General features: G+C 36.1%; 2 protein-coding genes across 4 annotated transcripts in view; one reads left to right on the top strand and one right to left on the bottom strand.

Annotated features, from left to right (window-relative positions):
- The window catches only part of LOC145994613 (mucosa-associated lymphoid tissue lymphoma translocation protein 1-like), a 38,840-nt gene extending 22,324 nt beyond the window's left edge, over positions 1-16,516 (top strand). The window contains exons 9-14 of one of the 3 annotated variants that reach the window (XM_083130669.1): positions 2,324-2,513; positions 3,249-3,454; positions 4,657-4,755; positions 7,201-7,391; positions 10,347-10,418; positions 13,238-16,516. In XM_083130669.1, coding sequence (XP_082986795.1) covers positions 2,324-2,513; positions 3,249-3,454; positions 4,657-4,755; positions 7,201-7,391; positions 10,347-10,418; positions 13,238-13,363 — 884 coding nt within the window. In that variant the 3' untranslated portion in view covers positions 13,364-16,516. The remainder of the gene's footprint in view (positions 1-2,323; positions 2,514-3,248; positions 3,455-4,656; positions 4,756-7,200; positions 7,392-10,346; positions 10,419-13,237) is intronic. The other 2 variants (XM_083130670.1, XM_083130671.1) reach the window with 2 other exon arrangements.
- Positions 14,376-26,610, bottom strand: part of LOC145994614 (m-AAA protease-interacting protein 1, mitochondrial) — a 28,128-nt gene continuing 15,893 nt past the window's right edge. Inside the window, exons 2-3 of the mRNA XM_083130672.1 lie at positions 19,566-19,767; positions 14,376-14,721 (exon numbers count right to left, since the gene is read on the bottom strand). Coding sequence (XP_082986798.1) covers positions 14,468-14,721; positions 19,566-19,767 — 456 coding nt within the window. The 3' untranslated portion in view covers positions 14,376-14,467. The remainder of the gene's footprint in view (positions 14,722-19,565; positions 19,768-26,610) is intronic.

The raw sequence follows: 26,610 nt of genomic DNA, 5'->3' as shown, positions 1-26,610 counted from the left end.
TCGAATAGATAAATAATTGAATACTTATCGAATAACAAAAATGATGTTACATGTAGTTGGAGAAAAGTAAGTTTCTGATTAAAATTTTATGCATATTATTTTGAGTAGTAGTGTACATAAATCTTCTTTGTAATGTCATTCCCAATATAATCCTTGCCTTCTGAAAAGTTCAGAGGAAATTAATATCCATCGATTATGCAACAAATGCTAATATTTTCATTACTAATTTAAGTATTTGGTAAGTCCAAACCCCTCCCCTAAATACGTACTTCCTGTCCTGCAAAGCTGTATGATCCCACCTAATCTTTGTTTTCCAATACGATCAGAGGAAGCAGATGCACTTTAGGTCATTGATGGTAGCTAATGTGACTCTAGCAGTGTGTGGTCTCGCGTTGTCATGCAGTAACAGGATGCCACTGGACACCAGATCACGTCGCTTCTTCAAAATTGCTGGTTTCAAATTTTCACGCATAAGTTTTGCGTATGTCACACTGTTTACATTTTGGCCTCTAGGCATGTAATGTTCAAGAATTGTTCCCTTATCATCCCAAAACAAAGTCAACATGACCTTACCAGCACTTCTCTCAGCTCGCACCTTCTTGGGTCTTGGAGATGAAGAATGTCGCCACTCCATTGAAACCCGCTTTCGTTCAGGTTCATAAAAATGTACCCAACTTTCATCTGTGACAATACAGTGATGAAATGCCTCCTCTTCAGCCTCGTACTGTCGCAAAAACTCCCCGCACACATCCATTCACCTGCCTTTCATTTCTGGTGTCAAATGTTTTGGAACCCACCTCGCACACACTTTCTTGAACATCAGTACGTCATGAACAATATGGTGGGCTGATCCGACACTAACGTTCATCTTCGATGCAATCTCACTCACTCTAATATGCCTGTTTTCCCGTATCAACTCGTCAACTCTCGCAATGTTGTTCTCAGTGACTGCAGAGACAGTGTGTCCTGGACATGGCGAATCTTGAACACTTGTTACACCCTGTTTGAACTTCTCTGCCCACTCGTACACTTGTGTTCGACTCAAACATCTTTCACCATATTGCACTGCCATCCGACGGTGAATTTCGATTGGTTTCAACCCTTCAGCTAACAGAAATCTAATGACACTTCGCTGCTCCAAGTTGGTGCAAACCTGCAAGGGTGCGGCCATCTTGTTTTGTGCTGAGTCCCAGCACCCCGTTCGCGAGGCAGGCATGCCAGGCCCATCTGTTAATAGTTCTAGGATGCCACCACAAAATAGCAAAGAAACCCCAAACATGGTTATAGTTTCGATTTTTTATACAACTTTTCCGGTTATATATTGAATGTACCTTGTAATTGACGAACGGATTACCACAAACGCGCATGCGTCTGTGAAAGTGAGAGAGTAGGGGGGGAGGTGTTATACAAGCAGAGGAAAATGATGAAAACTGATTGGAAAAGAATAAATAAGACGTACAACAGCAGAGAGAAAAGACTAAAGAAATATCAAAGTAATTTTCAAGAGAGAGAAGGGGAGGGAGCGAGAAAATACATGTTTGCGAAACTCAAACTTTATATCTGCCCACCCTAATTTATCAATATTTGGCTACTGCCCACCCGGTCAAAATTTTCTGGCGCCACCCCTGTGGGCCCATAAAAACTATTGTGAATATCTAAACAGCAAAAGCAAACCACATGAAGATTCATATGAATGCTCTTAGAAGGAATTCTAAGCACATGTAATTTTTCAGATTTTGGAATATGTTACCAGTTTTTCAAAAGGAGAGGACATTTTGAAATTTTTAAGTCAAAGATCCAGCCAAGCCTCAACCATTGGGTATGCAATGTGTGTATGTCAAACCTGTATATGAATGCTGGTAGGTTATTGTAAAAAGAACACTTACTATTGAGAGTAACTTGAACACACATATTACTTGCTCTGTAAATAAGTAGCACAATTTTTATAATGTTTAAATATAGTTTCTTTGAAGTAAGAGGTTATGTTAGATTAACATTATTTTCAAATATAATTTCTTTGGTATATAATTATATTTTCTTGTTAAAATCCATACAAATAAACAGCATGATAAAAGTGACTTTCAAAGTCTGTCCAAGCTTTCAACTCCATCCCGGAAATGTGATCAGGGCTGATTGAGAGGGGGCAAAGATGATGTGGGCGGGGTTCCATGTGCAAGTAGTGTCAAACTGACTTTTATCATGCTGTTTATTTATTTTGTGTGTTTTTTTAACATTAGACATAAGAAATTTTTAAGGTTATTTTTGCCATTACATTTACTGTGTTGTTATATCAAATACATGACTGTTTTTTTTTTCTTTTAAGGTTTATTCTATTTTGCTGGACATGGTTTTGAAATACATGACAAGTACATGCTCCCTGTTGATGCACCAAGTTTCAATAGCTTTAAGAGAACAGACAGTTTATGTGAAAAACAAGTGATTCGAGATCTTTTACAGAAGAGGCCACAGTTACTAGTAATAATTCTGGACATGTGCTTGAAAGTGCCCAACAGGTAATATGCAATAAATATTTTAACAATACCAAATTTGACAAAACACAATATGATATTTTCAGTGGTGAAAAGATAGTCAAAAAGGAAAAGGTCAAAATTACTGACTTAACTGGTCAAAATGCCAAAAATACTGACCAATTTAATTACAGTCTAGCGATAAATTAGGATTTTAAAAGAGAAACTGGGAACTCATTAAAAATATATTATCTGGTCTCCATTTTAAACACGAAAAATTGTTTTTATTAAGATCAAAATATGTTTCCATTATTGTACAAAAAGGGTTTAGGTAAAATCACAATTATGAGAACAAAATATAATTGCTATAGAGTGTATACATTTTTGTAAAAAAAAATAGTAGTAGTTATTAACAAATTCATACATGTCTCCATATTTTTGTGCACTGCATCTGCATACATTTTTATTTCCTTTCATTGCTTTCTCCATTCTTTCTCTGTGGCATGTTTACTCCATAAATATATTTTATGTCATTTGGATGTAAAAAAATATATTGCCAGTCCAATAGTTTTTTTGTTTTGGGTGTTTGCATTTTAATTATTATTATTTTTGTTTTAATTGATAAAATGACAGCATGGTTCTTTCTAAAAATGTTTTCTTTCTGTCAGGACACTAATTTAGTCACGGGAGGACTCAGAATTTTGTACAAATGTAGATTAATTTTGTTCAACTTGTGTAAACGAATACAGTGTAAATTTGTGAATTTTTTGTTTGCATTAGAAAAGAAAATAAGGACATCCATAAAGAACTGGCAGAAGTATTTGAGTACCGTCCAGAGAGGAATCTTATTCAAGCTTATGCAACAACCAGCAACCTGGGGGCATATGAACGAGCTAAAGAAAGGAATGGTATCTACATGAATTATTTAAAACAACACATCAAAGAAGATTTGGACATTATGAGCTTGCTGTCCAAAGTTCACAAATGTAAGTTTTCTCTTAATATGTGGAGCTTGAGTTCATGTTTTAAAAACAACTAATCCTTGCACAGTACTGAAGCAGATTATTTTTGGAAACAGTTTTCACAGAAGTCACTTCTAAAATCAGGTCCTGAATGCTGTACAGCTCACTATAAAATCTGGATAAAATTTGGCTTGTTTCTAATCAGAATTGTTAAGGTATAACTGGAGGTTCTATCCCTGGTGGAGGCACATTGTGCAGTGGTTTGGAGGTGACTTTAAACTGTAAGTTGTAAACTAACTCCATGGTGCAACAGCCCTTCAACAGCTTTTCCATAGGGTGACACGTTTACAGCATGTCTTATTTTCAAGAAGCTTTGCAGGTGTCCTCACTATGCTAGGTGAACACCGAAATTAGCTCCCATGCGAACCAAACCTGGGACTGCTTTTACCCAAGGTGTGACCGCTAACCATCTGGCTGTACAGGAGCTCCCGATTAGCATATCTGAGCATACACCTCAAACAAACGGTGTCTTGTGTTGCTTTTAAAGTCATTGTTGCCACAAAAGGTCAAGGATTGAAAAACGAAGTTACATGTTGATATCAAATGTTTTCCTTTTTCAGTTTTATTTAAAATACAGTTGAGACTGCTTTATACGTAACTCAGTTCTGCATAATTCTGTTTTATATGTAAATTACTGTTGATCCCAGCAAAATATATAGGCATATTTAGGCATCGCTTATGCCACACTTTGTACAGTCTTTAGTAAAAGAAATGCTATTTTAGATGATTTTTGTTAAAATTGGGTAGTAAAACTATAAAACTATAGTGTCTAATGTATTATTTCAGTATGAAAGGGTTCACTACTAAAGTGGCAAATGTAGTGTATTTAAGAATCAAACTTTTTGATTCGTTAATTTACCACTTTGTCAGAAATAACCTGTATTACGTATGTCTTGTTCCTCAAAATATATAGAATTACAGTATTTTAATAATGATATGACATTCTCTCCAAATCTGATTTCCAAGTAATTCTCAGTTATATGTATTATTTTCTCTTCACCTTGACACACGTATAACTCAGGTTCAACTGTATTAGACATGAAATTGTTAAGCTTATGCTATGGTAATATAATGTTAATAACAATTTTTTTTTCAAATTTCAAATCGTTTTAGCCTGAATCACTTTTATTTGTTAGAGGCATAATTTGCATGTCCTTTTTCTTCAGTAATAGGAGATTTGGAAACACCAGAAGCTGCTGGGAAACAGATACCATCGATTGCAAACAACACTACAAAAAAGTTTCGTCTTACTGACAGTATTGAAGGTAAATATTATAATGTTAGATTCTGTAGTCAAAATGCATATGATTATTGGGTTGATGCATAAGTTCGTAGCATTTTTTTCACCGTGGCAAAAGTATTTTTATTTGATACTAATTTTGATATGAACAAAAGACATAAATTAATCAGTAATATGTTTTCCTTTATTGTCTATGACTGTCTACCAACACTGGGGCAGTTTTTCATATCAACGCCTGAAGAAATCTGCTGATTTGGGGTTAAAAGCGTCGTCAAACCAAGTTTGAAGAGCATTTTCGTCACCAAAGGAGCTTCCTTGAAGATTGATGGATTGAGAGCTGAAAAGGTAGCAATCCGAGGGTGCAAGATTGGGGTGAGTAAGGAGGATGTGGAATAACTACCCAACCAAGCTCCTGCATATCAGCTTTTGTCATGTTAGCAGAGTGTGGGTGTGCATTATCTTGTCGCAGTACTTGATGCTGTCTTCCCAGCCTACTCGCTAATTTGGTTCTTTTTATTTAAAGCATGCGGTATCCTGAACCTTACCCATGGAATGCAAATGTTGCACGATGGTTACAGTTCATCACATTTGCTAATTCTCGAGTCGACTGATGTGAATCCTCATGGATTAAAGTGTTTAAACTGTCTTCATTAAAGCCCAATGGTCTTCCTGAACGTGGAGAAACGCTTAAGTAAAAAATGCCCTCTTTGTAATGACAAAACCATTTTCTAGTCCTGCTTTCCCTGGTGGCATTCTCCCTGTACAAGGGACAAATGTTTCGAGCCGTCTCCGCTGCCTTTGACCCTATGTTAAACTCGGACAGAAGGATATGTCAGAAGTGTTTTTTTCCCCCCACTGGACACTTATTGTTCTTTAGTCCATAAATAATACAGTCTTTCTTCAAATCTGTAAAATTCAATGTGTATTCACAAGCACAACAATGCCACTTCAATTGATGAACATTAAATGATAAACAATCTCCTAACACCACAGTGTTGCCATACCAAACACAAACGCTACGAACTTATGCATCAACCCTATATATAGAAATAAATGAAATAGTATTGAAAGTTGCTACAAACAGTGAGGAATACCAGAAAGATTTCCTACTATGAAGTGAAGTGAAGCCAAGCCAAGCCAAATAAATCAGTATTATGGTATAATGTTTAATTTGTGGATCAGCCACACACTGTTAAGAAATCTTGTTTGCCAGGACTTGAACTCTGTATTCTGATATTTTGTGGCAATGTTCTGCCAACCAACTAAGCTACTAAACTGACATTAGCTTCACCCTCCTGTTTTCTCTCTTTTTGCTGACCAGTGAATAAAGATCTCTAATTTCCAAGTAATTTATCTTATCAGAATAGGTAATATAGATGGCTAGTGCTTATACGGGGTGTAACCTTTTGGACACCCTGTAGTTTGCTACAATTTGAAATGAAAGCATGTATTCCAAGATGGCTTGAGATGTACTAATAAAGATGGTTGCCTTATATTGTGATTCATTTGAGATGTGAGAAAAGTAAACTGTTATATACAAGAGGTTAATGTATGCATTTCTAAGCAGTTTGTTGTAATATAAGGAGAAAGGATATAAGTTTCGAGTAAGTGAAAGTTTACAGACTTCAGCCACACGGTAAAGAAAGGTGGTGGTTATGCTTCAACAGTGCGTACAGTGTGCTGTATGGTATGTAAATGTTTGTCTTACATGCATGCTCCTGCTGCCACATGGCTGAAGTCTGTAAACCTCCACTCACTCCAAACTACATCTTTTCTGTTTACATTACAACAAACTTCTCAGAGATATGTACATTTACCTCTTGTATATAAGGATTTACTTTTCTGACATCTCAAACGGATCACCCTGTATATTGCAACAAAAGAAGAATAGGTGGACATTTAATTGATAGGAATTTATTAGTATTGAGCTGATACTGTTTGAAGTTTTGTTGTTACTACTGGTTGATTTACCTGAGCACATCGCAAAATTGCCACAAGACACTTTTATGGACTATAATTATCCTCGAACTGAGAAATAAGTCTTGAACTTCCCTGGCGACAAATGTTGACTAGATTCTTTTGGTCCAGTTTAGTTCTGGAGAGGTACCTAAGCTTTCGAGAGAGTGATATTAGCTCTCTAAAGCTTGGGTACCTTTCCTGAATTTGCTTGTTTGATAGCCTGAGAGAATCTATTCATCAGCTGCATTAATATTGTGATGTAAGTCTGAAAACCCTAGTAAATTGATGTGATGCAATTGCAATGGAATAATTATATACATATTGTTTTTAATTAATATTCTGAACAACTTTTAATTGTTACAGTGTTCAAGCATTGATATCGGTGGGAGTTAGGCAGAGTATTAGTAGCATTTCAAAGTGGTGTTGGTTCAACCCCAGAAATTTAGTACATTGTCTTGGAAATTTTTATTGTGTGCGTGTGTTGAGCGTCAATTTTTATTTCTCTCTACAGGAGATGATCATACTGATGAGATCTTCAGAAATTTTGTGGGCCTTCCATCAACTCAGCAAATTAACTTTCGAAAAATGAACTTGTCTGCCTTGATTAAGTATCGCCCTCATAAACAGGTCATTTTAAATTCTCTGGATATCATTTTTGAAAGTGTACATCCGTGGCATTTGACTTTTGAAGACCCTCACTGCGTAAGTGTGATCTCTTTCCTCTTACTTATTTCTGTATCCAGCAAGCTAAAAAAAGGGGGAGGGGATATTCCTTCACGTGAGAACCAGAAGAATGGAACTGCAATTTATCAAATTTACAGGAGATAGGAAATAATGTATTCTTACGAATCAGCAAATTGAAGATGTGTGACTGTACTTCACTGCTATGGAGAAGAGATGAAGACACATCGATCTGATTCCAAATAAAGATCAGAGGAGATACGGTAAACAAAACTGAAAACTTCATTTTTGGAGTTACGCCAACCTGCGCTACAATGCCAGGGGTCCTGGATTTGAATCCTGTCCTGGGTATGGGAGTTCTTTGTGTGTGTGTCCCTTCAATTTCATCACTCATCCTCATCTTTGCAATTAGCCAGAGTTGACAGAGGAGCAAAGTTAAAGAAACCAAATCAATCAATCAATTTTTGCAGTTATGTTCCTCTGGTTCTCGTACGACAATTTGTCCTTTTTTTCTTCTTTCATGGACAAATACTGGTTTACATCAGCCGCAAAATGACTTCGGACCTCATAACAAAAGCACAAAAAATTACATCTTTATCACAGGCCAGAGGCTAAGTCCCGAATCATTGACTTGTTGATAAAAGCAAGAAACTTGGTAGGATTAATTGTTGTATCATTAAAGATATTTTCAGTCGAGTAGCCAATCGATATCTGCACTCCGACGGCCGCCATCTTGAAAATAATCCGCCATATTTGATATTTTTTTGATTTGATATATCTCGGGAACGGTGTCTTCTATCAATGTCCGGTTTTCTCCGAAATGTTCCAAATAGTGTAAACTTTCATAATAAATCAATAAATCTATTTTTGAAAAAATAACAAATAGAAGTTTTTCAGAAAAACTACAAAACATTTTATGAGAATAACCGCGAGTTGAAAGTCTTAACAATGATCCTTTTTTTTCAAAATTTATGTTCACTTGTTTGTAAATTGTATTTCTCTTAAAATGTTATTTAAGGTAAATTTATAAATCTAGAAAAAATAGGGGTTCAGTTCGTCTAAAGACTTCTAACATACACTAAGTAATCTTACAAAATAGAAAATGCCATTGTTTGGTTTGAGAATTATTAATTAAGACTTTCTGAAAACTTATATTTCTTATTATTTAAAATAGATTTATTGATTTATTATGAAAGTTTACACTATTTGGAACATTTCTGAGAAAATCGGACGTTGATAGGAGACACCTCGAGATATATAAAATCAAAAAATATCAAATATGGCAGATTATTTTCAAGATGGTGGCCGTTGAGCGCAGATATCGATTTTCTACTTGACTGAAAATATCATTAATGATAGAACAATTAACAATTAATTCTACCAAGTCTCTTGCTTTTATCAACAAGTCAATGATTCAAGACTTAGCCTCCGCCCTGTGATAAAGATGTAATTTTTTGTGCTTTTGTTATGAGGTCCGAAGTCATTTTGCGTGGGTGTATGTTCGATGATTATAAATTTATCTCAATGGTGTGCAGTCATGGTAAGAAATACTTCCCAATTACTGATATTATATTTTTTTCCGTGACTGTACATAATGTTAACAATGCTAATCTCTGTGACAAAGTGGTTAACGCAGTATGCTACGATGCCATGGGGCTCAAGTTTGGATCTCTCCCTGGGCTTGGGAGTAAGTTGGTTGAGTTGGTTTTTTTAAGTCCACTTTATGCACAGTAAGGCTAATCGGGACTGGACCTACAGTTTAAAGTAGGATCCGAACCACTATGTGCCTCCACCAGGTATCGAACTCGGGACCCCTTGATTACAAGGCAACAATGCTTGGGTGTAAGTATCCCTTCCTCAATTTCATCATATCTCATCAACCCTCATTGTCATAATTGGTCAAAAGTGGCAGAAAATGAACGTAAAATAACCAAATTTAATCATTCAATTAAATTAATAATGTTAACATATTCCTTATACTTTCCAGCCTAATAAGTTTTCTTTAAATATCCACTTATGCGAAATATATTTAGAATTGAACTCGCATGAATATCTTTCCATAGATTTAAAGTGGCCCGTGGTACCATTCAGTATATCAGATTCTGTAAGCACCATACTTTTAGCAGTTAAAAAAAAAAACAAAAAAAAAAACAAGATGGTTTTTAGACCAAAGTGACAAGCAATTTGTGGCACTTGTAAGTGAACCTTCAGAAATAAATGTAACATTTGGTGCCAAAGTGACACAACAGGCTATACATGCTCATTGTTGCTTCCATGCCATTTGGACTGGGCTGTTTTCTCGATAGCATGCATTTGTCACTTCCTTCTGTTGGTCGTATAGGCACAGTGCATGCTCTTTTACAGGATAGAGGTGCCCATATCACTTTGGTGTGAAACCTCTGTGTTGTATGTCACTTCAGTGTGACAGCTGCCAAAGATTTGAACTGCAAGGGCTGGTACTTTATTAAAAATGTCAAAATATGGTGTTGAAACTTTCATGGTAATGTAATATCAATTTAAGAGCTGTTGACAAAAGTAAACACAAGTCTCATTTTGTGTGGTGGTGGATGGAATCTTGCTGTACATTCCTTTTTTTGCCACTTTCGGCTAATCCAGATGAGGATGAATGGTACAGTGGAACCCCAATTTTACGTTCCTGGGTTTTACATTTTCCCGCATTATACATTCAATCTTCATGGTCCCAACGCAGCAAAATGCTATAAAAATTACCTCGATTTTACATTTTCCCGCATTTTAAGTTTTTCCAGTTTGGTCCCCTGAAAAAAACAAAATTGAGGTTCCACTGTAATTAGATGGAACTGACGATGGAAGAGACATGCCAAGAATTGAACCTGGAATCTTTGGTGGGGAGACTGTAAACCAAGGTACACAGCAACCTAAGCAACTCTTTGTTTTAGATCCAGAAATAATTTTGATGCAGATTTTGGTTTTTAATACAACAATAATTTATTTCAGGTCGTGACATTGGAATTGGAAAGAAAGGAAGGAGACTATGTGCTTAGTATTCACAATCTTCAAAAGATAAAGGTAAATTTTATATATATTGTGTTGTCACATCATCAGTTTTTCACTGAGGTAATATTAATTTATTTTCCTCACACTATTTAGTTAAATTCTAACCTTATGAAATGTTCAGATAGTAAAAGTATCAGAAAGACTATTGGCATTGAATAGAGTAATATTTTCTCAATTCTGGTCAAGCTTAAAACCTGGTAATTGTAAAAGGAAGATAAAATGCTTGGAATGGTTGTATGTTATAGTATGCACTTCAAATATGATATTGAGTAGTGCTGACATTTTGAGGTTTTCTAGGTTAAAGTGCATGTTGTGACTGGTTGTGTGAGTAGTCACATTTACACCGTGATGCAAGATTCTTTAAAATGGTAACTTTAAACATTTCAAGGGGAAGTAATTAAAAAACGGGATTTTTACTGAAATTGTTTGCATCTTGTTTTTCGACATAGTCTCCCTGCTTCGCAACACCCTTGGTCCACTTGTCTACAAAGAAGCTTTCTGGTTTGGCCTTGAACCAACTTTGCCTTGCTGCCTCCAAAGTGAAAGTTCGATGGTGCCAAGTCCAGACTTTGTTGGATGTTTCAACACCTCAAATTTCAGAGCATGTAGTGTATCCACTGTATGCGCAGCTGTATGGGGGAGAGTGTTATCGTGAATCAACAATGCTCCTTTTTAGAAAGTCCACAGCATTTTGATTGTATCGTTGGCTTCAACTTGTTCACATGCCACTGTATGGAGCACCAATATGAGTTTGGCCCTTGTCCTGGAAGTGCACCGATATACGGCATTGACATCCTAAAAGATGGACAGCATGATTTTCCCAATGGGGACCAGGGTCTTGAATTTTTTTGTAACTGGCGACTGTGGATGCTTCCACTGTATCAGTTATCTCTTACTTTCTGGTTCGTAATGGTGCACCCAGGACATGTCTCCTGTCACAATTGAACTGAGAAAACCATCTCTTTCATGAGCATAATGATCCAAATGATTGTGACAGTTTGTCCCCCCATGCATGCTTGTGTTCATTGGACAGCTCCGGGGACCATACACCCAAGGTCATCATGGATAATATTGTACGCAGAGCCATGACTCACCTGCCGTGCCACTGTCTCAGTCGCCACCAGTAGCATGTGCTAAGGAGAGGCAGGGCGAATGCTATTTGCATAGATTTTTCAGAAGTTCTCATTGTTGCTTTCTGCATGTTCTATGAAAGGTTAAAGTGTTTTCAAAATCTGAAGCCACAATTCCACTTAGAATGTTTCCGTGCTTCCTTTTTGACTCTGCTGGTTCTCAGTCCAGGAAAGATATAATTCTCTGTTCGCGTTTGCCCCTTGACTATGCTACCTGCCGTGAACTATATAATTTTCCACATTTCGCCTGGTAAGTTGATACAGGGCTCCGGTCAATTGAAAGCCCAAAACATGCAAAGAATACTTTGGGTGTCTGCAAGTGTTGCAAACTCTACTCTATAATTCATTTATATTACTCATGCATGGAATGGGCGACAGAAGTCTCTGAAAAACATTTGAATCTACATTTCACATTGTGCCACAGAAGTGTTAGTATGCTATTGTTTTTTGGGTAAGAAAGAGCCATGTACGTGTTCATGAATAAGGGCTCTTTAGTTCCAGCGACAGGGGCTTAGCATATGCAACACTGCAGTAGTGTAGGGAAGATCAGGAGTAAAACCGTGGCCTTGGACTAACTTTTGCTTACATTTTTCTTTCTATGGTTTAAAAGTATTACAAACATCTGACAAAATACATGAAGCACCACCATTTGCAGTAAAAGATTAAATTCCTACAATGAAAATTAACTAAAGTTGCTGTCCAAGGCAGTTTATTAAGAATTAAAAGTACTTTACATGTAACATTTCAACCCTCAATCAGGGTAGGGTAGAAACGTTACATGTAAAGTGCTTTTGATTCTTAATAAACTGCCTTGGTCAGCAACTTGAGTGTATTTAATATGGAAACAAGGCATAATTATGTTAATATCTTAGTGAGAGAACAATCTGTAAATACAAACATATTTCGGCGATTGATTTCTTTGCTTGAAGTGGAAATTCAAGTGGGGGGGAAGTTTGTTGGAGCATTGGGTATAGGCTGGGAAATAGTTTGCCTCTTTGTTAGTGTCAAATTTTGTCAGTGGTTCACAGAGAAACCATGTTTTGATGTTCGTGAACAATGACATAATTTCACAATGATAATAATACTAATATAATCCTGTGCATAACAGCCCATGGCTTACCTACCAGCTGCCAGTCTCCCTCCCACGCTTTCCTTCGTCACCGCTAAGCGTGGAGATCTTCAACCAGGATTGGAATAGTCGGAGGGGTCAGCCCGACGTATCCCCAGCCATATTAGTAGGTCTACACGACCGGATTACGCTTACTCATTCGAAGCTCCCGAATTTCCTCACGATGGTGGGGTTCCACCGGCCCTATTCACAGGCCGAAAATTCCCGGAGACTGAACCCGGGATCGAACATATGCCATCCCGCAGCCACCGTCCAAAGCAAGGTGCCTTAGACCGTATGGCCACGGAGGAAGACACAATGGTAATAATTATGTTATTTAAGTGTATAATTTTGACAAGAAATGGAAGTTGTCTACATTTTTGCTGTTCAATATATACATCCTTGTGGATATATTTACTCAAGGCCTTACATTTCCTAATGGCAGCCCTACATGTTAATCATTTAAGGATTCCATTTTTTTTAATTTCAAAATTCAGGATGCTTGCAGTGATTTAACCAAGTAATGCATTTTATCAGATATCAGCACATTTGTTTTGATCAGTTTATTGATTGATAAATTATTTTTGTTTCAGAGTCCTCTTACAATCTCAGTTTTCTTGTTGGATTCGCAAGGGAATAAAATCGATAATGATGTTCTGAGTTTGGGCTTACCCCTTATTGCTTCCTGTTGTTTGTGGTTTCAAAATCCTGCAACGTGATTGAAACGGGGATATTCCCATATTATGGCATTTGTTTAGTCACTAGCTGAGTTCTCAAGAATTGGAAGTGCCTACACAAGAGTTATCCTAATTTTGACTACAGGATGTAGTCAAAATGGTGAAGTAAACATTTCAAAAACTGGCATTTAACTTTCTTTTACATGTGAGCGAATAGTCAAGAACATTTTTTTTGTTTTGTTTGATTTGTGTGAATGATATTTTAACTTTTATTACTCAATGTACATTAACAGTGATGTGAATATGTTAAATCTAATATTTTTGATTAACTAGTTATAATGTTGAAATTTTATAAATTAAATTATTACGTAAAAAGAAGGAAATACTATTTACTTTTTGTTACCGAATAACACCAGCAATATTAGGTGTTTGTTAGAAACCCAGTGAGATATAATACACCCAAACAATTATTTACTTTATCTGTGAATATTATTAGATAATTCCCTGTCTATGGTGGTGGACTGGACTGAAAATCGCACAATTTACACGGATATGCCAATACATAAGATACAGAAAACAATTATTTTTAAAAATCTTGATGAAGGAAATACATGTGATACTTCCTCCCCTCCCTAGATAGCCTATGCAGAGAAATCTGATCCATGAACAAAAGAATTCAGTAGCACCTGGGAAAGTGAAAAAAAAACACAAAAAAAAACAACCTGAGTAGCTAAACATATCAGATACAAAAGTAGTCTGCTAAGAGAGAGTGGTCCACACCACCTGACTGCAAATGAACAGACACCATGCTGCAGTTTACTTATGAATTGACATTCATAATTCCTTATGAATTAAACATTCAAAATGGATGTTTGGATATTGTCACTGCAATAAAACTCAGCAGACAAACTAACTGTGGCATCACACTTAATGACTATCAGTAAAACAACAGAGTGAATCAAAAGCCTGCCAAGTACTGAAGCACTCGTTTCAGGTATGTTAATAAGCACTACACACAATAGTCCTTACATTACATAAGATTAAAATACTGGAATTAGAAAATTGTAACCTACTTTATTACATAATATTGATATTTACATACACTTCATTATCAAAACCTCATAATCTACCACTACCAATGTGGTCTTACTTATCAGAATGTGGGCCAATTCTGTATTCCATATCTATAGGTTTGAAATGATTGACAACATTTATTTTCCATTCTGCATCAACCCCTTTTGTAAACTCCCGTAGAAAGCGATAATTACAAATGTATATTTGGTTCTGATATTCTGCTGCTGTCCCCAGGGTAGGGGGACCAGACAACTTCTGCTGGATTTCTTGCAATCCCTTAAGAACATGGTAACACATTGTAATTTCCACAAATCTTTGTTGGTTTTCTGCAGAAGAAAAGAATACATGCTGATATAAGTTACACATTATCAAAAACTTGCATGTATGCACACAGAATCATACTCTGTATTCAGACTGCTATTCCTAGTAATGACAAAACTGATGCTGTGACTGAGCACATTAAGCAATCAACATTTGATCTCAACACAACAACTCCCAGGTTTGAATCCTGGTTTATGCATGGATTTTCTTTGCAAGTGGCCCTTCACGAATTTCGTCTTTCCATCACTCATCAACAAAGTAAGCTAAAAGAGGCAATAAAGTAACAAAAACATCAAAATATTTAGCAATTAAAAGATGTGGGGAGAAGGGACCTCTCTTATGCCAATAATATAATTGGCTGTGTGTATTGTATTGATACTTCAAATGAAATTTCTCTTTTTTAAAATGTTTCAAGCTTTTTGTCAAGAAGTTCCATTGAGTCTGCCATTGTTAGTACTAGACTGTACCTTTACTTTAATTTTATGTATGTTGACTATACTGTCGTCTGCATGTGCATGTCAATAGAGTGTGAATTTGGCTTCACCTTAGTCAGGGTGAAAGGTCAAGAAAGTGAAGAAATTATGCTTGTGGTCAAGATTTTTTGCTATTATTTTTTTACAGTATAATGAATTTACAGTCGGTCACAAAAATATAGCACCACACTTAAAAATTGCATGTTTAGCGTGATCTAATAAAAATCATGACCTTTATCCACCCTGTATGCGACCATGGGTCTGGTTCACAGGCTCAGAACAAAATAAATTGTTTTCTATATCGTATGCCGGAAGATCACACAATTCATATCGGAACACAAACGCAGTGGTGTTTTTTTTATGTACATTGTTATATACCTGTGGCCATTCCTCACCAAGGATGAAGTCTGAAGCATTAATTTTTACATGCATAAAGTTTAAACCTCTTGTTACAGTACAGCTTCAGTTTTCATCTTAACCAGCCTTGTGGCTTTTTTTTTTTTTTACTGAATAAAAATATCTATTTTCTTAATTTCAAACTATACCTAAGTAGGGGGAGATATAAATGTTAAGAAAAAGGAAAAAAATGGAAAGAAAGGCCAAGGAAAAGTTATAAAAAAGTCAAGAATTTTGGATTTGTTATTTTGGTAGACAGCCTGTTAGTGCACACTTGACCTTCATTGCTCATTTTCTTTTCTTGTTGCAGAGTAGACATAACCATGCCTCACTCAGTTTGCATCAAAGAAGAACAGCAAGCATGACTCATTTGTTGGTCTGAACATGTGTCAGGGGCTGAAATCCACTGAAAGCTTGCCATCACAATATGGGGAAAGTTCTATGCCACCGCAAAGTTTTTGAATGGTTTGAGAAATTCAAAAATAACTGTAAAATATTAAACATAAAGAAGGAGAAGGATGCCCATTCACAACCAGTACTGACAACACTGAGCAAGTCATCCAGATTATTACTTCCTTTCATATTGTGATGCAAGTCTTTGGTGAATTTCAGCCTCTGGAACACCTTCAGACCATAAAAAATGTATCACTGCTCTTCTTTCGTACGGAGTGACATGGCTATGCTTACTCTGCAAAAAGAAAATAACAACATGAAGGTTAAATATGTGCAATAACAAACGCTCACTCTATTCACATGCATATGCAGAAAGCAGTATGGCCAACCTAAAAAAAAATTCCAGCGAAAGTGTAGATAATTATTGACTGCTTACGTGAAATTTAGAAGATTTCACACTTCCGCATTGCACAATTTAATGATAGGATTGAACCATTAAATTGTGCAATGCGGAAGTGTGAAATCTTCTAAATTTCACGTAAGTAATTTTAAACCATCATGAATTATTGACTGGTTCTAGTATATTTAAATAAATACTTTCTGGAGCATATATGAAGTTTTAAAGTTGGAAATTTTCTTGGTTTAGTAGCTCCTCATGTGTGCAATGTCCTACAGTGTTTCAGTTATTACACTTCATGAGTAAGAACTTTGCAACAAACATGAGAAGTGAAAGAATATATATTTTTTTAATAAATGAAAACATGCGAGATTGTGCTCTGAAAACTTACTATGTCCAAAATGAAATTGTAAATCCAGGGCTGAGCTGATACCAATGCATCGGCCAGTGGTATCTGAGAGTATTGGTTGGAATTTATTTATTGATACCTGCCGATACTTTTCCGACATTGGTCTTTCACACACTCCTCAAAAATGCCATGAGACACTTTCGCGGTGTCTAAGTATCCTGGAAATTATGCAAAATTCGAAGTTTCTTTTGCACTACTTTTGTGTGAAAAAATTGGATTTTGTGATGACATAAAATGTAATTTAATATAATCAAATATTTTAAAGCAAAAAATCTGGTAAATTTGATGTATTGGAATACTTGCACACGAATATTATCTATATTTTGAACAATTTTTAATTATTACAACTTTCAAGCATCAGTATAAGTGAATCAGTGAGAGTATCCACATCGGTATCAGCTCAGCCCTAGTAAATATGTTATTGCATTATTAAACAATGAAACATGACCAAGAAAGACATTTATTTTTAAATTGTATATATGAAATAAAATATTTATGAAGTGGAATGCGGTTGAATCTGAGATCAATAAATTGATAAAGAAAAAAAGTGTGTATTTGAACACCAAAAATGCTAGGTTGGTGATAATATTTATGGTGGCAATGTTGACAAAAGTGGTGTGATTACAGAAGCTCAATAGTCAATTAAGATTGGTAACACATGTCTACAGTCCAACTAAGATTAGAAACACCACAGAAAACTGAAGTGGACAGTCATTATTTTTCTGCTCTCAGTTCTCCTTTGCTTGTGCCTCAAGTGCCTTCATGTTGCAGCATGTATAACTTCTCTCCTTTGCTTCAAAAACTTCAACATCATTCAATATTACACCTCTGCTTTTGCTGCGCATGGTTTTTCCCTTCATGATGATACAAAAGCTTAGTACTGAACAAAGATCAGGGTGAATAGAAATCATGATTTTTATTTTTAAAAAATCATTTTTGATGATTTTTAAAATTTCTTGTTTTTTTGGCACCGTACCTATATATATATATATATATAATATATATATATATATAATTAATTTATAGAAAGACTTTTTCTGATAAACTGTCCTGTAAAATATTTGAACAGTTTGATTAAAGCAAATAAAAAATATTTCATTAATTATTTTTTTTCCATTTCTGCTACTGTATATGGAAATGTTTGTTGAGTGTGTTAATGGAACTATAATAATGTCAGCGACTTTTCTTCCAGCGAAAATAAGATATCTGGACGTACTATATAATTGTAACTTAAAATATTTTTTTTTGTCTTTGTAGCTCAATTTTGGAAATTTCTTATATGATAGTTTGCAGCTGCCATGTTTATTTACAGCTTAATAATAATGACACTACTTAAGGTTTATGATTAGTATCTTGTATATTATTCTGAACAAAATTAGCTTTCTTGCTTATAAAAATTATTGCATTTTAAATCAATAGAAATTTAAGTGTGTTTACATCCAAGGTTTGCGTTTTGAAATTCGAGTATATATTTAGAAGTATACTAATGAACAAAGAAGACAGAACTAAAATATGGTGTATAGTTTTCAAGAAGGCCCGTTAATTGCTGCTGTATGCTGCTAACACATGGTCCGAGCAAATTTTGATAATCAGACTTTTGCCCCAGTGAATCCTTAAAATGTTGGTTTTTACTCATTATTGCTAGTAGAATTTAAACTTTTCAAAAAGATGCAGTAGTTTAGAAGTTAAGAGCAATTTATATAAATCTATCCTGTAATAATAATATGGGGGTAATGAAGGGAAAATAAGGACTTTTTCAAACTTTGTTTGTTGTTAATAGTAACAATGAATGTATTGTTTTGTGATTCGAGTATGTCATACCTTTGTATGTACACTAAAGATAAAAAAAAAGAAAGTTTTCAAGAAATGGTGCATTAATTGCTGCCTCACGCTGCAGGTAAACTGAATACCGGTGGTGGTACACATTTGTGCCAGCCAACCTCTAAAGGTTAAAATGATACATGATTTATGGTGCTTTATACTTTGAAAAATTGTGTAGTTTTAGGCATTGTATACATGCAGTGATCAAAGAAAATATCAACTTGGTATCGCTGCACTCATCAATCCCTAACTGAATACAAACGTTCTATAAAATCTGAAAGAATTTCACCCCCTCCCCCCTCTTTATACAGCCACATTCCTTGTTTACAAAATTACTCGTCTCTCCAACCCACTGATGTTTTGTGGAACCACGTGATTGAATTAAGGGGTGACGTCATATCGTGGAGAAATTTTAAATCAAGATAATTTAAGTGTGTTTACAGTTTACACATTGCATTTCCTTTTGAATGATCTTCATCCCACCAGTATATATATTTTGTTTGCTTCCTTTTCCTTTCTCAGTTGATTAAATGATTATTAGATTAATGTACAGGTTGGGTAGAACATTTCACTTTTAAGTCCTTTTTCATATGATCTCACATTGTTGTTGTTCTTGGGATGCCTAACTCTGTAGAATGTGTGCATGTTGATTTCATTGATCATTGAATCGATGCCTCCACAGCAGCACAAATTTCGCCTCAAGTGATAGGAGGAGCATCAAGAACACTTCCCATAGCAACATCCCAATAATGTTGGCCGTGACTGTGTTGATTTGCCAAAACAAACCTCAAAGTCGTTAATTATATCCTGCAATGTTTTCCAAGTGATTATAGTTCATGCACCCACAGACAAGCCACCAAACAAACTTCCACAGTGAAAGTAGATTTAATCACTGATTAAATCATTTTCAATTCTGGCTACTTCACTACCCATTTCAAAATGATAAAAGAAACTACTTACTCTCGTCATCATTGAAAATAATTCCAACCTGATATGGAAAGGAAAAATATATATCATCCTTAGAAACGGACAGTTCCAATCTTTGCTGCACTGAAAATCTGGATATATTAGTCTTGATTTCATTCAATGCATCAGATGTGACAACTTGCTGCAAGGCATCATAGTTTCCAGCTGACAAACAATTTGAGACAAACTCCAGAGCCTAGAAATATAAGTATCTAGTTAATAAAGTTGAACTTCCATCGGAACAAAGTTAGATTTTAGGTTCAGAATATGGAAAAAAAATGAAGTCAGGTATTCATGCAAACAAGGAAAAGATGTGTGATTTTGAAGATTCCTTGCCATGTTCATATATGAAACTTGGAATATGTACTGCCACTCGTACACACAAACTCCAATTTTACTTTTAAATGAGAGGGGGAAATACTAACACAATCAAGGTTATTTATGACCATTGCTAGATAATTTCTATACGAAACCATGTACACATACTCCCTCCCTCCTCCCATGCACAATCACCAAATTCACCTAATTATGTTCAAATACTGGGTTGCAACAACTTCATCCACTATATGCCCAAATAGGCTTAATTGAGACTGGACCTACAAATTCAAGTGAGATCTGAACCACTGTGTGCCTTCACAGAATATCAGAACTAGGACAATACATTTTTAAGGTTGCGATCAATTAAATAGCAGTTGTCGTATGAACTGGTATACATATATTGTTTTATCGGTATTGGTGTACCCAGGCATGATAGATAAAAACACTAAATATGCTGACCAAGTCAGTCTGCATTTCAGTAAAAAAAAAAACACTCAACACATGATGTTCAACCTGATAGAGTTGACAGTTTTACTATCTACATATCCAAAGTGGAACAGTATGACACATTTTTCTTTAGTTCTTAGAGATTTCTGAAAATCTTGATTAACTCGCAAAGAAGTTGAATAAGCTTAATATTTCTCTGTACGGCTGTACAGACATGATGGTGATACTGTATGACTCCCCTGTTTAATCAAACTTTGGGCAACATGGTTGTATTTGATTTGACCTCTTAAACCATTAGAAATCAAAGCCTGCAGTGGGTATGGGGGGTGGGGGGGGTACAGGTTTTTAAAGAAATCTTGGGATACATGACTATACCCTGACATCCAAGAGACTTGACCATTCTTCCCACCATTAAAGATGTGTGCTGACCAGAAACCAGCTGCCTTCTTACGGTGCTACTTTTCTACAGGCATTAGTACAGCATGTATCATACGACGGCTGCTGGAAAAGTTTCTGCAATCAATATGAAAAAAGACATGTGAAATTCTGGGAATGGCTTTATTGTTTTTCAAAGTATTCACCCTTAAGATCGATACACTTTTGCATATGGTCAAACCAATTTTGAAAGCATTTTTTCCACTAGTCATTAATTTGAAATTTTTACTGGACAAAAATCAACAGTTTTGAGTGCTGAGTGGGAACTGGCGTTGTCGTGGTGAAGAATAATGCAACGATTTGGGTTTGTTTTACACCAACAAATTGTTGTATACCACTCAGCATTTACAGTCATTCGATCTTCTAAAGCTATTCTTGCCACATGTCCGTTATAATCGAAGAAACAAGCACTCATTTGCTTGGCAGCATTCCTCGAACGAACAATTTTTGTTGGTTTCGGCTCACTTTGAAACACCCAAACAGTGGATTGCTGTTTAGTTTCGGGTTTGTATGAATAGATCCACATTTTGTCCCCTGTAACAATGTAGTACACCAAATTTGACTTGCCTCGGTTGAATTTTTTGAGCATTTCTTTACACCAATTTTTGAGCTTCGGTCAAGTTGTGTGGGACCCAACGGCTTGAAAGTTTCCGTACGTTCAGATGACCATGCAAAATTGTATGTATTGCTTTCATGTCAATGTTCAAGGATGCCTGAATGTCACGGCATGTCACATGCCGATCTCTCTCAATCATTTCACGCACAGCATCAACATTACTGGCAAACAACAGACGTGGATGGATGACCTTCACGAAATTCATCACTGAGAAATGTGCGACCACGCTGGAATTCAGAAAACCAATTGTACACAATCCTATTGGATGGTGCTTCATCCCCAAAAGCTAAATGAAGTCTTTCGGTGTTAAACTACATTTGAAATCATAAAAAATCATTGCAGGAAAGTGTTCATGAGAAATTTCCATTTCTCACACGAAACTACTACTTCAAACTGCTGTGAAAAATGAACGAATAGGCTTAAACAAACAATCAAAGATAATTTAAACATAAAAAAGGTCTATTCTTCAGATTTTTATAATAGCGGAACACTAGCGCCACTGTTGGTGGTAGTTTGCAGAAACTTTTCCAGCAACCCTCATAATAAATAACTTATCAGATTTATTATTAAAAAAATAACTGCCAGATTTATCTGTAGGTATGTCTACTGTCAGCCAGTATTACAACCTTCATTATTACATTTTACCACCAGCTAACTTCACATCATTATCTAAAATGAACATGATTGCTGGTGTCTTCCTAAGATATAGTCAAAAGCTGAGAACTATTTTTTTCAGTTTAATCATGCTTTTTTGCACATACAAAGAGTGGTGTTGCCAGCACAAGGTGTGCGAGGCTTTTCAATACTCACTTTAACAAACAACACTTTTTCAAGCATAAATAGGACTTCAACAAAAGAGCCTATATATTCTTTATGTATGGCAAGTACAATGTCAAGATCTACATTCTAGCCAAAAAGCTAGATAAGAACTAGGGAAACTTCAACCTTTCTAGACTAGGTAAGTAAGTCCCTTCTGCAATGGCATTTTTCAACATCTTCCATAGTATTTACCAAAATTTTTTTCACTCCAGAAGATGGAATCTGTATATGCAGAAGTAGAAAAAATACAGGGTGCCCAAAACTTTTCACCTGACACCTGAATTTTGAAATTCAGATTTTTTAATATTTCGAGTTTGCTTATGGAAATTTTCATTATCTTATGTGTTTCTTAATGTTTGCATGTTTTCTGTATCATGTTTATCATGTAAATAATAATAAAGTAAATTTGCAATAAGGATTCATGAGTGTATGTTTAAATAATGCAATTGTGTGTGTGTTGTGTGTTATGTGTTTTTATTGTGTACAAGCACGTGAAACTATTTTTTCTTTGCGTATCAATTTTTCTTCCTCGTGCATACGTTCCGTCCATTTGAGTGTCTTTAAATTTAAATCTAATGGAAGTGTGTTATTTCTGTGTTCACTGCACCTGCCTTTCATCAACGCTACTTTTATGGTAAGTCAAATCTTTTTTAAACTAATTATATATGTAATCTCGTTTAAAATGAGTGCTTTCCATCCATTTGTCAGCACTTTTAAAAACCGTAAGAAATATTATGGCTGATAGAGACGATTTGTGTACTGTAAATTCGGCAATGCCGACGTCAAACTTTTTCAACCAACTTTGCAACATTTGTACCTCTCCAACAAACAGCAACAATGGCCTTTCCTACTCAACTGCAGCGCTATAAACGGAAACGGTGTATCCATATTCTGGGCCGCAGCTGAATCTTACACCCGGCAGCTTTAACGCAATTCATATCAACGCGCAAAGTATTCTCGCTCATTTCCTAGAAGTAGAAAATATAATTCAAATAAACAAAGACGTACATGCCTTACTGGTCTCGGAAACATGGTTGAAGGAGAGTCTTTCGGACGATCTGGTGCATCTTCCGGGATTTCGTTTATTTAGGAAAGACAGAATCGGAAAGAGGGGAGGGGGAGTGGCAATTTATTTGCGCGAGAACGTCCCTGCCAAAATTCTCTCAAAGTCGCCCGATGCCTATGAAGGTTCATCGGAATATATAATCCTCGAAATCACTATCTGTCAACAAAAACTCCTCCTGGCGGTAGTCTATCGTCCACCTTGCACTCGCCTTGATAACTTCGAGAACGACGTTGGAAACTTTCTACCAAAATATTCACACACGATCGTTCTGGGAGATATGAATACCGACCTATGTAGCAAAAAAGAAAAGGTTATAGAATTCCGTGATACGTTCTCTGCTTTAAATCTTTCCATTTGCCATTTAAATCCAACCCACCACACGGCCACTTCCGACTCGTGGCTTGACGTCATCTTGGTTTCTGACGAAAATCGTGTAACGTGCCATGGCCAAATACCAGTGCCTGGAATTTCCTACCACGATTTAATTTACGTGTCCTATTATCTTCGCATTCCTAAATACAAAGCAAAACAAGTTTCATATAGAGACCTCAAAAACATTAACGAAGCCCGCCTAAATGAAGACGCTGCCCTTGTACCATGGCATTTAATCAGTACGTTACCTACAGTGGATGAGCAAGTCTTATTGTTAAATACCTTTATCCTCCAATTGTACAATAAACATGCTCCAGTCAGGAAGAAGCGTGTTTCACGTCCCCCTGCTCCCTGGCTGACGGACGAGTTGCACCGGCTTATGGCGATGCGTGACAAAGCATACACCAAATATAGGAAGGCGATCAAGGTCGGTGATTATAACACATCCATCTTTGAAAATTACAGAATTCTGAGGAACCGTTGCACCCAGGAAGTACGAAAATCAAAGCGTCGGTTCGCGTCTGAACTACTAACATACGAAAGCAAACCTGACATCCTCTGGAAAAAATTGAAAATACTGGGAGTTGGGAAACGGAGAAACCACGAATCCGTGAATAAATTTCCACCGGAAGTATTGAACGATCACTTTTGTGATCTTCCGATCGTCGATGATAATGTGAAACACGAAACGATTCGTAACATTGAAACACGCTCCACAACTGCTCCAAAATTTTGTTTTTCTTATTTTCCGCCGGAACAGGTCAGAAAATCGTTACAGAAGATAAAGTCATCGGCCGTAGGAGTAGATGAAATTTCTATCCTCATGATTAAAAAAATTCTCTACCACGTACTTGCTCCTATCACTCATATTTTTAATTTTTCTTTAATTATCGGCGCATTTCCCTCGTCTTGGAAACTCGCCCTGGTCCGCCCTATACCTAAAACAAACAACATAATAAACGTCAACGATTACCGACCAATCAGCATCCTCCCAGCCTTGTCTAAAGCCCTAGAGCATCTCGTTAGCGATCAAACCCGGGACTTTCTAACGCGAAATAATTTAATAGATCCTCTTCAGTCTGGCTTTCGAAGTAACCACAGCACTTGCACGGCTCTTGTCAACGTAACCGATGACATGAGGCTAGCCATGGACAATAAACAACTTACGATTCTGGTACTTCTAGACTTTACAAAAGCTTTTCAGACAATTGATCATGAAATTCTACTCGCTAAATTATCATCGATTTTCAATTTTTCCGACTCCGCGGTTAATTGGTTCTGCTCCTATCTACAAGAACGTCGACAATGTGTCGTTGACCTATATGGAAAATCGTCGTGGAAAAACATTCCATGTGGTGTCCCTCAAGGCACTGTACTCGGCCCCCTCTTATTTGCTCTGTATATAAACGACCTCCCGACGGTGCTTAACTGTTGTAAATACCATATCTATGCTGACGATTTTCAGTTATATTTCTCTTTCCCCCCGCAAGAAATACTGCATGCAATAGAAATTGTGAACAATGACCTTAAACAAATAAGTACTTGGTCTGCACACCATGGCTTACATCTAAACCCGACTAAAACCCAGTGTATTCTTGTAGGTTCCCCTAGAATTTTGAGCAAAATAGATAAATCTAGCCTCCCTAGACTCAACATAAATGATATTCATCTGCCCTTCTCCACTACTGTTAAGAATCTGGGTGTGATACTCAACCAACATCTCACCTGGGCAGAGCAAGTTAACTCTGTATCTAGAAGAGCTTTCGGTGCATTGCATTCACTCTATCGGCTCAAAAACTTCCTCCCTGAACGCATAAAAATTAAACTGGTCCAGTCTCTTGTATTTCCCATTGTTGACTATTGCGACATTGCTTTCTTGGATGTCAATCACGAGCAAGCTAAACGACTGCAGCGAATTCAAAATGCCTGCATTCGTTTCGTTTTCGACCTAAAATATTCAGACCATTTGACATCGTACTTTGCGAAGGTCGAGTGGCTTAAATTAAGCGATAAACGTAATTTTCATAAGTTAATTTTACTGTACAAAATCCTCCAAATAAAAGACCCGCAATATCTCTATAACCGATTTCAACATCTTTCTGATTTTCACAGCCACAACACCAGATCGCGCGAAAGGTCTCTGCTGTCCATTCCACTCCACAAATCCAACTTTTATGCAAATTCTTTTACTGTTACCTCAGCAGGCCTTTGGAACAAGTTGCCACCTGAAATTCATGTCTCTTCCTCAATTGTGACGTTCAAAAAATTGTTAAAGTTACACATATTATACAATGAAAATTAAATGTTTGATTTCCCTATTAATATGGCGGGTGCAGAGAATGATAGAAGGACGTAAGGCACTAAAATGAATTAGAGTAATAGTTAAGATGAATTATCGTCAAAGTATACCGTTTTGGACTGTGTTTTAAGTATGTGTAATATTGGACTGTGCTTAAGTAAGTGTAGTGTCATGTATTTGCTTATACGTGTGTAAGGGCAAAAATATGTATGTGTGAGTGTGGGTGTGTGTGCCCGTATCTATAGGTTAGATTACCTTTCTTATATGTAATTTCTCTTTGTATTTTTTATTTCTCTGTAATTTTTTATATTTTTTTTCTTCCTTTTTTTTCAATATTTTAATTATTTCATATTCAATTTTTTTGTAAACATGGTCAAGTGGAAGAAAAGGCTCCACAGCCTTAACTTCGCCATGTAAAAGAAGACTAAATAAATAAATAAATAAAAATCAGAATAATAAACACGCCATTATACATTTTTGCACTGTTGCTAGCCGAATTTTAAAATCTGCAGCGATGTGGTATATTCGACCACATATTAGAATGTATTGCATATTCTTGCTGTTACCGAATTAGCCTTTGTTGAGAAGGGCACTCCAGCACAAAAATTAATTACTTTTAATCCAATCTTTGATTATTAATTAATAAATTAAATGTTTTAAGATAAAA

The sequence above is a fragment of the Lepisma saccharinum genome, chromosome 11 (assembly GCF_977018435.1).
Source record: "Lepisma saccharinum chromosome 11, izLepSacc3.1, whole genome shotgun sequence".
NCBI lineage: Eukaryota > Metazoa > Arthropoda > Insecta > Zygentoma > Lepismatidae > Lepisma > Lepisma saccharinum.
The sequence above is the reverse complement of the archived record's forward strand: the minus strand, read 5'-3'. Positions and strand labels throughout refer to the sequence as shown.